Consider the following 15615-nt stretch of genomic DNA (forward strand, 5'->3'; position numbering starts at 1 on the left):
TATTGAAAAAAATCTTTTTTCTTATAAAAATTCATAACTTTTTTTTGGTTGAGTTATAAAATAATACAAAATTTTGATAAACGTTTTTGATGGGTTAGAAGATGAAAAAAATTTTCAGCCAAAACGAAGGAGGTTGGATTCCAAAGTGGTAAATTTGGCTTAGAATGCCCCATAGTCATTCAAAAGATTTTAATTTTCACATATTATTACATTTTTTTTTCCTTTGAAGAATCAAAGACATTAATTCAAACATTCATATTTATATAAAATTTTTTGCCTATCCACATGGCACATTTTTCAACGATTAGAACATTTTTTTAGCTTCTATTAACCAATATTATTGGATTGATTAACGAATTTTTCTTAAAAAATTTATATATGTAAAAAGCAATCAAACAAAAATCTTTTTTTAATATTTTCCAAATTTTGTTAAAAACCTGGAGTAAGATCCTTCATTTAAATATTTAATGTTCCTGAAGAAAAGAATTTTCGATAATAATTCACAAAACAACTACCTAAAAATCAAAATAATTAGGGGAAGGGGGGGCAAAACGTGATACTTAACAAAAAATTTGGTTTTTAGGGACATAAATATCGTAAATTGGCTTCATTTTGATTCTATTTGAAATAAATATAACGAATTTTAGACTGCCATCAGAAAAAAAATTTTTATTTTCTGCGGGCAAAATAGGATAACCCAAAAAAAAGTAAATTTTTTTTTTTTTTTCAACTGAATAAAATTGATGTAATAATGTCTTTCTAAATTGATATAAGTAATAAAATTTACGTGTTTCGGACGACGATACTCAATTTATCTGTGATTATTGTGAATAATTTTAGAGATTTATCTTTCATTAACGATGAATCAGTTATATATCGTTATCGTTATTTATTATAAATTTCAATACTTATGTTAAAAATAATGTTAGTTAGTTTTCATTCCAAAGAAATTATTTTTATAAGAGAAATAATTAAATATTGAATATTAGAAAATTAACATAACTGTTAATAATGTGATATTATAGCACTAAAGTTATAAAATATTACAAAGTTATGAAAGTTACAATGTAACAGTGAAAATTATGATGATTACCAATGTTACAGTTTTAGAGTTTTTATTAGTATTATTGTTGTTATTGTTCTTGAGTTAATTAAAGAAATAAATTTCTTAATTTGTGATACTTCATGGAAATGAATTTGTAGTACGATAAAATTTATACATTTTTTTCATTTATACTTTTCGCAAAAAATATAAAAATGTTTTTTTCTGCCCTCCGGCCGGAAAGTGGCAACTTTCGGGCCGCTGCCCTGAACGAAGTTGCAACTTTCCGGCTTCGTCGAGCAGAAAAATAGTATACGCACCTTGGCCAGTAAAAAAAAAAGCCTCAGACCACATGTTCGTCAGCCTCGGCTTCGCCTCGGCCAACAATTACATGTGCTCTGAGACTTTTCTTATTTTACTGGCCTAGGTATGTAATATACTATTTTTTTTAGCTTTTAATAGTGTAAAATGATACTAGATGTCATTTTTGACCATTTTCGAAAGTTTTTCGAGAAAAAAAAATTTTGACGAAATTTTGAGGGTATCCCATTTTGCCGGCCTATCCCGCTTTGCCCCCCCCCCCCCCTTCCCCTAAATTAAATTTAATTCTCTCGTATTTTCAATGGCCATGGAATAGGTAAAAAAAAATTTTTAATACATTATTTTTCCCACATTTAATTTTTTTTTTTTTTTTTTAACGCTAATATATGATAAACAGTGAATTACTTTTAGAAAATAGTTTAAACAATATATTTATAAAAATAGTAGTCGAGTGGTTTTTCATATTTTGTATTGAACATTATATATTTTAGTCCTGTAAATTTGACATTTATAACATCATAGTACACATAGGCGTTACATATATACTAATATCGAACATTATCATTGATAACCAGTGATTACCAATGCACATAATATTAATTTTTATTATTTACATTAGTTGTATTTTTAGATTTTATTATGAATATAATACACTGTAAAAAATATTTGGTCGGAAAATAGTCCCAAGGACTTTGCACGGTTTGTTTGGCGTGAATTGACGGTGTGAAATATCAAACCTTGTACTGTCAACACGGTATGAGTTTTTCCTTTCATACCGTGTAGTGTTTCCATGCCGAACAATTTGATCTCGTTTTAGTCTAAATGGACTGGATTTGGACTAATTGGTCTGTATTTGAATTAGTGGATCTGATTTTAATCTTTGATAAAAATTTTAAGCTGTTTACGAGACGATTATAATTAGGAAAAGTCAAAAGTTCCTGAAGAATGTCGGTACGGATTGGTAAGGCCCCTAGGAGGTCGAGCATTAAAAAACAGACCGCGCTCTCTTAAAGTGAACCAGTGAAATTCCACTGATTCAACCAGTGAAATTCACTGGTTTAACCAGTGACTAAAAGTTCACTGGTTAAATCAGTGAACGTCGCGCTCACTGGTTTCAACCAGTGAACTAAAAATATGTAAGCGCGCGGGTACAGCAGCATTCTGTACATGAATATATTTAAGTGTTTTATTGTGTCAATAAGTAAATAATATTTATTGATTATCTTCATGTAATATTTCAACCAACTTTTATGTAACAATAATAATTATATGACACAATTTTTACAGAGTTTAAAAATAAATAACTTTGGAGTAATTTCAATAGCTTGGAGCTAACCTCAAAAATGAATGACATAATTTTAAAATTAAACAATATAAAAAGCCCATTGAAAATGGAAACAAATTCAATTTTTATAAATCCTAATAAATATTATGTATTTTATTACTAAATAATTTATAATTAAATATAATTGTTATTAAGACTCTTTTAGTTCACTTTGTTTTTAAATAAACGTTTATAATAAAATAAAATTAATCTAAGCTATTTTGTTTATATTCATGTAGTACACCGGCGTGTCACTGGTTCAACCAGTGAATTTCAATGGTTAAACCAGTGAGTTTCATTGGTTCAACCAGTGAGCCAAGCGATCATCTTAGTCCACTAGTTGAACCAGTGGATTTCACTGGTGAATCAGTGAAATTTCACTGGTTCATTTTAAGAGAGCGGTCAATTACGTGAATTCCGACATTTTCAGTACTCCGTACACCCACGCAGTGTCCAGACTGTTTGTAATTGTTTTCGGTTATAATTTTTCGATATTTTTATCGACTCCTCGCCATTTCCAAGGTAGACTAAACATTATAATAAAAAAAAGTTTTTTTTTGTCCTAAAAATAAATGAACACAGACTAATAATTATAACAAAAAAGTCGATCTATTAGTTGTCTAAACGCTCCAATTCACACGGTCCAAAATTCAACACCGTGTGTCGTGTAACTTTCACACCAGAAGTGTTGAAAATTTTAACACCAAATCATTCATGCCACACCGTAGACTCAAATTTTTTTACAGTGTACTATATAATTTTTAATACTTCGTAGAAATACAAGTAATAACTAAAGCTTCAAGTATTCTCTATACAGTAGAAATAAATAATATTCGGGATTGCGATCCTTTTTATTTTTGAATTAACGATTCATTACATATAGTTAGTAAATATTAGAAGACCATGGTCTGATCACTAAATTTTTACGTTTTAGGACATAAAGATATGTTTTAAAAATTGTTTCAATATTTTTTATCACTTTTTACCACAAAACAAATAAAATATTTTTAAATAGTGACATTCTCTGAAAACTATATTCTTTCTTTTTTGATGTTGCTTAAACATAATTAGGCCGCGGCTACTTGACTGCTTCGATTACAATATATTGTTTTCCATAAGGTATTTCACAGAAATTTTAATATTTACATATAATTGCGGAAAACAAAGTATATAGAAAGTACTTATAACATACTGATGATAAGAGTATCGAATCATGATATTATTTATAGAATAGAGTTTCAATTTGATTATTTCTTAATTTTTCATCATTAACTCATAGTAGGTCAATGTTTTGATGGGCCTTGTTAGAAGAAATTAACAAAATTAAAAAAAAAATCTGTAAAAAGTTAATACAAAAATTTTCCATTTTTATTTTAAAATTCTATTAATATCATATTTTAAGTTAAGCCTTCCTTGTAAAAAAGCTCGTTCCGAAAAAGTTGGTAATACTGAACTTCCAAATTTGAAGCAATTCTGAACTTTGGGTAAATTATTTTTGGAACTTCATAAAATTTTAAGAGTAAATAGTATATTGTGTGACAAGGGATGAAACAAGACGATTTCAGACTAGGGTCAGGTTGGCTGCCCGAGTCGCAGACGAGGGCTGACACCACTCGCAGTATGAAATCGTGTTTTATCCTAAGTCATACACTATATTTTTCATGATTACCTGCATCGGAACTTGAAGATTCAGTGTCAGCAGCCAGTAAGAATCAAGTTAATTTCAAGCCGATAATGCGGAGAACTGATAGAGAATGAGAAACATGTGATTTACAGTCACTTATTAAGGGTGTAGTCTAGTTCGTGGGCCAGAAAAATGGTCTATTTTTGAGAATTTCTTGCAAGCTTGCTATGAAAGATAAGTATACAAACACTGTTAGAGATGATAAATGAAGTCTTAATATATAAAAAAAAAATTTTTTAAATTCATTTTTTCTTCATACTCGGACGAAAGTACGTACTTTCGGCCTCGAGTTTACGGCAGAAAGTCGAACATTTCTGCTGTGCTGGGATTACTCGCGCGCCATCTATAACAGCGGGCGGAAAGAAAGTAACAGCGGGACGAAAGAGTTTTTCGTGCACACTGGCACCCGGTTATACGTATACTACCGTCACTTCGAGGAGATTTGCTGACACTCTCGCGCATATTTATAACCTCAAAACTTGTCTAAAATTAATTTGAAATTTTATATGTCTGTGTTTTTGGAAAAGTAAAATTTACTAAAGATTAATAAAAACACAAAAAATTATTTTTAATAAATTTAGTAATTAGAAAAAAATTAGAAATTATTTATGATACTGAAATCAGCCGATGTCTACTAATTTTTTGATTTTTTTTTAAACGATAAATTATAAATTAAAAAATTATGCCCACAGTTTTTTAAAATTTTCTACAAGTGCATATTTTTAGTTTTTATTTTTTTGTAATGGATTTAAAAAAAAAAAAGTAAAATCCGAAAATTATTAACTGTCTGTTACCGAAAGGATCATAATTATAATTATTTCTTTTAACAATGTGTAATGATCATTTTTTTGTAGATATATTTGATGCCTGCCCCCCGACCAGCAGCACTCGCTTCGCTCGTGCCGCAAATGTCGGGACAGGCATCAATACGTGCTAAAACGTGGTTATATAATTTATACATCTTTGATTTGTCAACGTACTTTCGTCCGAGTATAAAGAAAAATAGTATACACTACACGGACAGAAAGTTGGAGAGCCCTGAACTGCGCGTCTGATGCCCTCGGCTTCGCCTTGGGCATCATGACGCACAGTGCAGGAATCTCCAACTTTCTGCCCTTGTAGAGCTCAAGAACCTCGAAAAAATTATTGTGAATACATTTTCGAGCTCTTCGAGCTCGAAAATACGTTTGTATGCTGTTGTTTTCGAAAACAAACGTTTTTCGCCATTTTTTCTCCAACGATATCTCTCAAACGAATAAGCGATTGAGACGGTTGAGGTGGCAATCGACGTGGTTTATTAAGTTCTAAAGCTGATCAAATTTTGAATTCGATTTATCGAGTCGTTTTCGAGATATTTCAGAAAAAATAAAAAAATTTTTTTTTTTAATTCTTTCGACAACGGTTTCTCTTGAACGAATAAACCGATTTTGATGGGTGAGATGGCATTCGACGCGGCTAATAAAGCTGTAGAGCCCAGTCCATTTTGGAATCAATCCACCGAGCCCATCAAAAGTTATCAGAAAAAAACATTTTTGAAAAAATTTTATTTTTGGAATATCTCTGAACGAGCCCTACCGATCAAGCTCAATTTTCTTTCAGCTTCAAGATATTGACAAGCCGCGTCGAATGACACCTTAAGGTTCAAAAACGGTTCATCCGTTCGAAAGATACAGGTATTTACATACGTACGTACGTACGTACATACATACATACATACACTCGGACATCATCTTGAAATTAGTCAGAATAGCTCCCTAGGACCTCAAAACGTCGACGTCTGATGAAAATTCGATTTTCGTAAATCGGACCGAAACCAATAACTTCCCGAATTTTTGAAAATTTACAATCTTCTTAGCGGGAAGTTAAAAATCGAAGTGTTTTAGATTTGGTATGACAATACCTACGAGACATACTAGCAATATTAATTTTGGACCATTTTCACTAATTTTAATTAACAAAAATAAAAAAAAGTGTTTTTTTTCGCCGTTAGTTGTAAAAAAAAATTAATTAAAATCAAAATTTTAATATGATTTTAGTTCATCTTGTAAGTACTTATATATAGAATATGTGGTTAAAATTTTCGAAGGATCAGCTCACGGGATCCGGAGAAACCGTGATTGGCGTCGGTGAAAACGTAGTTTCGAGATAAACGCGTTTAAAGTTTTTTTGAAAAAAAAAAAAATAGTATATTACATACCTAGGCCAGTAAAATAAGAAAAGTCTCAGAGCACATGTAATTGTTGGCCGAGGCGAAGCCGAGGCTGACAAACATGTGGTCTGAGGCTTTCTTTTTTACTGGCCAAGGTGCGTATACTATTTTTCTGCTCGACGAAGCCGGAAAGTTGCAACTTCGTTTAGGGCAGCGGCCCGAAAGTTGCCACTTTCCGGCCGGAGGGCAGAAAAAATATTACCAAAATTTAATCTGCGATGACTTCACCGTACGAAGTGCTTTTTTCTTGTTCAAAACATTAGTTTGTTAAAATCATGTTTGTCGACCTTTAGATTCAGAAAAATACACTTACGCTGCTCGGATCTACATAAAAATTTGGCACAATATGCTTGGATACACATACATTAAAAAAATGTAAAAAAAACAAGAACGATTTTTCAAAAATGATCAACTAGACTAAACCCTTAAATAGTAAATAAGACAAAAATATTATTTTCACTCATTTTTTAGTAATTTTATTTGGTTAATTAAAGCTGTCGCTTAAAAAATAAAATGAGTGAACTGAAGTGACAAGCAAACAAATGAGAGTAATAAGGCTGCAAATGAACATTAAATATAACTGAAACCAGGCAGAAACAATTGTGTTTCTTCCCAAGGGAAGAAACACGCATGTTTCTGCCCGCTGTATGGAGGTATTTTTGAATTACTAATTCGCTAGCAGTTGTTTGCAGCATTGGCTTGAAATTAGCTTCTTTCGACGGGCTGTAGAGACACTGAAACTTCAAGTTTCGATGCTGGTATCATGAAAAATCCTTTTAATCTCCAGACCTCGTTCCTAAAAAAATCTTATAAAAAGTCAAAAAAAGGTTCATTGTGGGTTTTCAAATTTAGAAAAACGTGCCTAGAAAATTGTTTTTATTCTTTAACGTTTTCGAGGTTCCAAACATGATTAACTCAAACTTTAAAATTCTCTCAAAAAACTCAAATGTGGAAATTTACGGTTATAAACTTTGTTGAAACATTTTTAGAACGAAGTTTTTCTACACAGGTTAACAATTTTAAGTCTTGATCATAAGCCCTACTCATATCTTATGTACTGATAGCTGTAAGAGACTATAAGACACAAATCCAATTTATTGAAAATATCGACTGCAAACACGAACAAGATGAAATACTTAAAAATAATTTTACAATATTCTTTTAATTATAGATTGGTCAGTTCATTAGATATCTTTTATACAAAATAGTCTAACATCCATTTATTCAGACATCATAAAAATTATTTTATAACATTATTTCAATTACACAAACTTTTCATTTATGATATAATGATTAATGATATTAAAAATTCAAAGACGGCCAGCATCTTATTAGTTTTATGTCCATGAAAAAATTATATTCATTACCCGGGAAATATTAATTCATTAAATTGTGAAACCACTTAAATTTTGCGCACTTTAAGCGCGAATGCGCTAGCATGCTTTATGATCGATCTATTATTTTCGACTCATTCACTCACATTAAATTCTCTCTATACTCTTTTAACGACATTAAAATGAGTTAAATTGTATACTAATACAAAGACAATTTATTAAAGAATAATCTCGCACCAATATTAAGTCGATTGATTACTCCATTAATTAAATATCAATTATTTTAATCCCAAAGACACAAGTTGTCAATTGTCGTGTATGAAACTGAGTAACACGATAACTCCGGATAGACACAATCAATCGGCTAAAATTTTTCTTTATTATCTTGGTATTTTTTAACACCAGAACCCATTCGAAAATCACTATCTAATTTCTTTTAGTTTAATTGTTAAACTGTTAAATTGGAAAACTTTGCTGCCATTTTTATTTTTACTATTGTTATCATTTTTTTAATAATAAACTTAGTAAGAGAACTTTCAAGTATATAAAAATTGTTCGATATATTACTTCCTATCCCTGATTCAGAAATCTAATTTGAAATAATTCAAACATGCTCATAAAAAAAATAGTCTTCTGATCGATTTTATTAGCTTGACATTAAAATAAAAATAACTAGAAAACAATGGGGAATCCGAAAATACTTTATTCGAAATAACTTCTAGGGAATAAAATTGTCTACAAAAAAAATCCAATGATATTTTGTAATAGGTCTGATAGTTTCGCCGGAAAAGTAAGAAAATCTCAAAATTTAATATGAATTCGACTTCAACCTCAAATAACTTTTGAACAAATAGATTTACACTAATGCAAAAAATTAAAAGAGCAGAAAAATTTTATAAATTTTTTAGTGATTTTTGGAAGGCTGTAACTTGGTGAAAAATGATCGTATCGAGATTTTAGAAAAAGCGTTTTGTAGCTTAAAATCTCTAGTTTTGGCGCATTTTTTTCAAAATTTTTTAAAAGCTTCGGTTACTGCGCAAACATGAGAAATACCGCGAAACAAAAAATTTCTAAATTTTTTTTTTTTTCCGAAGAGCCCACGGACCGCGGAAAAATTCTTTGAACTAAACGAATGCATAGCTCGTTTAGCAAATTTATCTAGCTTTAATTTGGTTTTTTGTTCAACCTCGTAGGACGATTTTTCGCAGATATCAGCCTTCAAACAGAAAATGATCCTTTTGGCTTTGATCATCGATATTTCAGGTACCAATGATCGCACAGAAAATTGAAGGACGGCGTTGAAAACTTGAATAAATTCCCTACAAGACCCTGTCATCATTTTTTGGAAAAAAAATTTTTTTTTATTTTTAACATCCATTAGAAGTAAGTACAATAAAATGACTTTTTTTGGTTTTTTAGTAAATCAACCGCTACTCTGCAAATATCGATAAAAAAAAATATTGTTGCCAGGGACTTTTTTAGCTTAATGTACCCCCAAGACCCCTGTAAAATTTTAAATTGATCCATCGAACTGTTTTTTGGGAATCATCGATCAAAGTTTTGCTAAACAATTAAAGGAGCAAGTTTTGTTTCTTTAATTGTGTAATCATAATCAAAATTAAAAAATTATTTTTTTTTTTACTTTTCTCAAAGTTTTGCATTGGTGACTCAGCGAATGCAAAGAAATGACAAAAAAAAATGTGTTAAAAAATGATAAGAAATTTTTTTTGTAGAGCATTCAATTACCTACAAAAATATGCTTGCCATTTATTCCTATGTCTTATCGTTAGCTACTTATAAAAATCAGAAGACGTAAAAAAAATTTTTCCATGTTATTCTTATGGAAAATAGAAAAGTGCGGTGAGGAACCTCTTAATGTTAATATTCAGAGCTCTAATTTTCACAGGCGTCTCTTTTTATCTAAATGAAACTTTTGAACCTGTTGTCGAGAAAAAAAAAAATTTGTTATTTTTTGGATCACCCTACTATATATAGATATACACTTCAGCATGGATTGAATTATTCCAAATTAGATTTCTGAATCAGGGATAGACTATCCTCTTCACACCAGTGTATTTTTTTTTCTATTTAAGTGCTGTAATAAATTTTTGGAGATGATTTAAGTTTACCGGAACCCGGATTTTTTAATTTGGCGACAATAGAGCATTACCTCTCCACTTCACGTTCGAGGTGAGCAAAATTTTGATTAGAAAAAAATTAAACTGAAAATAAGAAATAAAAAAATCAAATTATTAATTTAAAAGTTTAATAAAAATTCATAATAACAAAATAAATGAAGTGAAAGTTGAGTTGTGCACTTTTGGATTTTCCAAAATTTTTTTTTTTAAGATCGATTTATTTTTTCGTCCAGAAGTATAAAAATGTAAAAGTACAAGTTTGGTAATTATATAAAAGTGGGGCTGCACATATTGTTCTAAATTCCGTGTGCTTCCATTTGAAATATTTATAAATAAACTTTTTTCTCGTATTTAATGACACACGGTGGATCAAATTTTCTGGCCTTAGTTTTGTCTAGAACACATGATAGCTATCCAAGCTTTGTATTCAAAGGGTAACAAGTTGATTAAACTAACATAGTCTTATAAATTTCAAAAATAAATCTTAAATATATAATAATTATTATTATATAAAGCCGTAAGATGGACGGTAGAGTTTTGAAGGTCGATCTGAGAGCAACAATAATTTGGAGCTCTTGAGCACTTGAAAATTGACATATTTATATTATTTCATTAATTTTACAAAGTATGATTCCTCAATTATCGCAAAGATGCAAGTTTTGGTGGTTAGCTTATGAGTTAACACATAAAAAAATTAGAAAATTATGACAAATAGTTTGTAGCTGCACGAAGTTTGAAAATTTTAATGACAATCCCGAGTCAAAATTAAAAAGGTGATTTGAACCTAAACGTGGTAACTTTGTCCACTTTTATCAAGTTTTGGTTCAAATCATCTTTTTAAAAAGGTAAAATAAGCCTCCAGAGCCTAAATTTATAGATCTAGAAAGACTCTCATCGAATCACGTGCAATTGGTAAAGAAACAGAAGGGAAAAAGGAGCCACTGATTAGAAATGGCCGCCATGATCGAAGGAAATTTGAAATTTAATAATTCCACAAATAATTTTTTAGTAATGAATGATTCGTTGTAAGATTAAAATAAAGAAATCTAGAATATTAATAATAATAGCTAAAGTTATACGAGTAAACCCGAGTCGAAAAATAATTCTGGTTTTAGACCTCAAATAAAAAATTTTGAGGTTTGCCTCAATTTGTCCTCACCATTTAAAATTCATATAAATCTGAGTTTGGATAAGTCGCATTTTGTGTGACTTTTGCAACTTTCAGGCGTAAATGAGGTTAACCTCACGTATATATTTCTGATGGGTAAGACCAAGATGAGGTTAACCTAAAACATAGTTCTTGTGGATGAGACCAAGATGAGGTTAACCCTTTAGAGTCAGAGGATATTGAAACGTCTCCGTGTGAGACTAGTGGGGAGAGCGCGAATCGTAGAGTCCCGTGAGTATGTATGAGTGACATGTGAGAGTAATAGTGTGCCTGTGAGTACCCTTCCACTCGTTTGAATCTCGCGCTGCGTTCATCGACAGTGCCGTGGTTAGTATTGTTGACGTGAAGAAATAGTCTCCGAATGTAAGGTTAGAAAAATTTAAGAAAATTTTATACATTGCTATGTAACTGCAATATTACTTAACTATATTTATAATGAAACCAAATGTTGTTCTTACTTTGAATTTAAGTCCTTTGATATTTATTATTTAATAAATTAAAAATTAAAAATAAAATAATTTTTAATTCCCGCTTAGGTGAAATTTTTTCTCTTATAAATGCAGTTTATCTCAAGTATAGTTCTTGTGGATGAGACCCAGATGAGATTAACTTCACGTTTATATTTCTTATGGACGATACCAAAATTAAGGTTTTTTAAAATTAACGTTCGAATAGAACTAGTACTATAAATTATTCGAAGTTCGAATTGAATAATTAGAACCTTTGACATCTTAGTATATGATTAATTAATTATTTAATTAATTTAATTAATTTAATACTTGCTGAAAAACGATCGTTCAAAGCAATATGTATAAAATTGGCTTTTACTTATCAAAAGCGTAGGCAGCCCCGCTTTTATACAATTACCAAACTTTCAAAAAAGTTCCTACTAAAACAATTTTAATTATCTTATGTGAACAATAAATAGAAGCGATGTATTGGAAAACGGAAACTGCCAAAGAATTTGAAAAAAACTGCTGAAAAATAATCTGCTGCCGCCGGGATTCGAAACCAAGACCTAACGAATATGAAGCATAATCCCTGCCACACTGCTACTCGAATGTTCACGATCAGTTATAAATATCTTTATCTAATTAGAATGCAGCTATTATTGTAACAATAATATCATGCTAAAGAATTATGCTCATTCGAAGTTAAATATTAAAAGTATGATAGGCCTTAGAGAGTTAAACATCGTTTTAAAAAGGTGATTTAGTCCTTCATGCGCATCGTTTAGGCCATTGAGGACTTAAATAGCATTTTAAAATATATGGTAGGCCATGGATGGTTAAAAAATACCATTTTACAAAAGTGATTTACTCCTTCATACGCTACTTTTACACTGAGAAAAATTCTCAACAAATTTTACTATGGGTGCATAGTAATACCGGACTTTAAGAAAACTGGTACAAAATTTACAAGTGTCCCATAGTAAACGTATGCGCAAAGGCCACAATCGGGTAGTCTGCGCATACGTTTACTATGGGACACTTGTAAATTTTGAATCAGTTTTCTTATAGTCCGATGTTACTCGGCATCCATAGTAAAATTTATTGGGAATTTTTCACAGTGTAGAACATCACGGACTTAAATAACATATTGCATTTAGCGGCAAGTCCAACATCAAAAGAACTGAGGCTTTTGAGGTTCAAACTACTCTTTTAATTTTGACTCGGGATATTAAAATTAAGCATATTTTATACTTTATGCAAAAATTTATATTGATGTTTAAGAAAGATCTAACTAAGCAAAAATTTATTCAATAAGCTACTAAATACTTGCTGAAAAACGTTCGTTCAAAGCAATATGTATAAAATTGGCTTTTACTTATCAAAAGCGTAGGCAGCCCCGCTTTTATACAATTACCAAACTTTCAAATAAGCTCCTACTAAAACAATTTTAATTTTTTTTTTTCAATTTTTATAATCTTGGGTGGTGAGTAGCGAGTTCGAAAACAAACAATGGTTCATTTTCCATATAGTTTCCAGTATAGGTATCAGGCGCCATAATGACGTATGAAAAAAAATTTTTAATTTGTATTATGGTATTTATATATTAATTATTTTTTATGTGATATCAGTTTAAATAAACTATCTGAGAAAAAATTCTTCAACAAAATTTTCTTTATAATAAATAATAATTTTTTATCATCATTTATTTTAAATTATTGAAAAATATATTCATCTTTTTGTTATTATTTAAACAACTATTAAAAATTGAATTATCTGCGATGCATTTCGCCGTTATTATTATTCAAACAGGATTGAAAATTCAATTTAGATTTTAATAGCAGACTATCCGAAAAGTAATAAATTACTGTCATACAAAATTAATTAGATTCGTTATGAATAAATTACTCAAACTAAAAGTACTGATCTATTTATCAGTAATCACATTATTATATTTTATTTCTATAGAATAAAATTTTTTATTTTTTATTATTTCCCCTCATTCAATAAATTATCCAAATATACATAGTATATATTATATTTGTTACAAAAAATAAAAAAACAAAATTGTCATATTGCGCTATTAGACATTTTGGATACAAAACACTTTTGATAAAAATATATTTCCAGTTATTATATTTATTTTAGTAAATTTTATTATATATTCATTTACTTTTTCAATAGAAAGCATGGAGGAGATATAGAAAGTGAGATATGTTTTCATTCAAATTATTTCAATTTTTTTTTTAAACAGTATTTATTTATATTTTAGAATTTTTTTTTTAAAGTACGTGTAGATTTTCGCAACTTTTACTTTTACTATCATTCATACACATTTTGTTCAAAATTTCACGCGCTAAATTAAGACTAAGGGCAGTTTTACTGCCATGCAATTTTGAAAGAATTTTACTTTTACTACCTTGTCTCCGTAATTTTTTATCACGTGTTTCTCGCAAACGGATTTGTTTCAAAATTCCAACAAGTAATTCGTCAACATTATGTTGAATTCCGCTTGATGTTTCAATAAACTTGCATTCTCGTGATGTAGCTAATTGTTTTCCCTCTTAAATATAAAATTCGTTAATTTATTGTTCAAAAATATTCTTTGAATTACTTAAAAAGCATAAAAATACTCACCATTAGCGTCAATGGTACGACTTCTAGCTAAATCAGATTTATTTCCGACAACAATAACAGATCGATCTTGAGTATAATGCTCGCGCCAAAGATAATTTAGCATTTCTTCAGCTACTTGAAAACTTGGACGTGATACAACTGAATAGACAACCACACAAGCATGCGGCTCATAAGTAGATAATGAATTTTCTAACTGCAATATCATTAAAAAATATTAATTACTATTTTAAAATTAAATTTATTCACGCTTCAAAAATTTTATCAATTTTCTACACGGAAAGAAAATTATGAAAACGGTTCCCATAATTCTATAAAATTTTTTCCTATACCAGCATAGGAATTATAACCATAAATTATGGGAGCAGTTCCTATAATTATAGGAATGTTTCCCATAATTATAGGAACAGTTCCTATAATTATGGGAATGCTACCCATAACATTATAAGAATGGTTCCTATCGTTATAAGAATGGTTCCTATAATTTATAGGAATTGTTCTTATAATATTATGGGAATCATTCCCATAATATATAGGAATAAATCCTCTATTTTATAGGAATCATTCCCATAAATTATAGGAACCATTTCCATAACATTATAGGAATGGTTCCCTTAATTTATAGGAATTGTTCTTATAATATTATGAGAATCATTCCCATAATATATAGGAATGAACCCTATATTTTATAGGAATCATTCCCATAATATATAGGAACCATTCCCATAACATTATAGAAACGTTCCTATAATAGTATGGGAACTATTCCCATAATATTATGGGAATGGTTCCCATACTATCATGAAAATATTAATTTAAAGAAAAGTGTGGTAATCACTTATACAATACGCAGAAATATTATTAAGTATAAAAAAAAATTCAAACATTGAAAAAAAATTTGTATTTGGCAAGAACATTAAAGTTTTCAACAAAAATTTTTTTTTTTTTAACAAATTTAGTGTTGAAGAAGCTTCATTTGAATCTCTCCATATCACGAGGGAAATTTCTACACTATTTTGAAAAAAATAATTTTTATGATATGATGGGAATGGTTTCTATAATGATATAGGAATAGTTCTTATAATATTATGGGAATGGTTCCCATATTGGTATAGGATCGATTCCCATATTATTATGAGAATGGTTTCCATAATAGTATGGGAACTATTTCCATACCATAGTGGGAACTTTTCCTATATATTATGGGAACTATCCCTATAATAGTATGGGTAAAATTCCTATACCATTGTGGGAACGATTCCCAGAATGCATAGCAAAAGTTCCCATAATTTTCTTTTCGTGTAGTAGAATC

At 29.7% G+C, this 15615-nt stretch overlaps 1 protein-coding gene across 3 annotated transcripts in view; it reads right to left on the reverse strand.

Annotated features, from left to right (window-relative positions):
• Nucleotides 1-6793: 6793 nt before the first annotated feature.
• The window catches only part of LOC130668130 (uncharacterized), a 93239-nt gene continuing 84417 nt past the window's right edge, over nt 6794-15615 (reverse strand). For 2 of the 3 annotated variants that reach the window (XM_057470241.1, XM_057470242.1), the window contains 2 exons: nt 14307-14499; nt 13753-14232 (listed from right to left, as the gene is read on the reverse strand). In XM_057470241.1, the coding sequence (XP_057326224.1) occupies nt 13952-14232; nt 14307-14499 (474 nt within the window). In that variant the 3' untranslated portion in view covers nt 13753-13951. Of the gene's footprint in view, nt 10137-13752; nt 14233-14306; nt 14500-15615 lie in introns of those variants that run through there. The other variant, XM_057470243.1, reaches the window with a different exon arrangement.

This window comes from Microplitis mediator, chromosome 5, assembly GCF_029852145.1.
Source record: "Microplitis mediator isolate UGA2020A chromosome 5, iyMicMedi2.1, whole genome shotgun sequence".
NCBI lineage: Eukaryota > Metazoa > Arthropoda > Insecta > Hymenoptera > Braconidae > Microplitis > Microplitis mediator.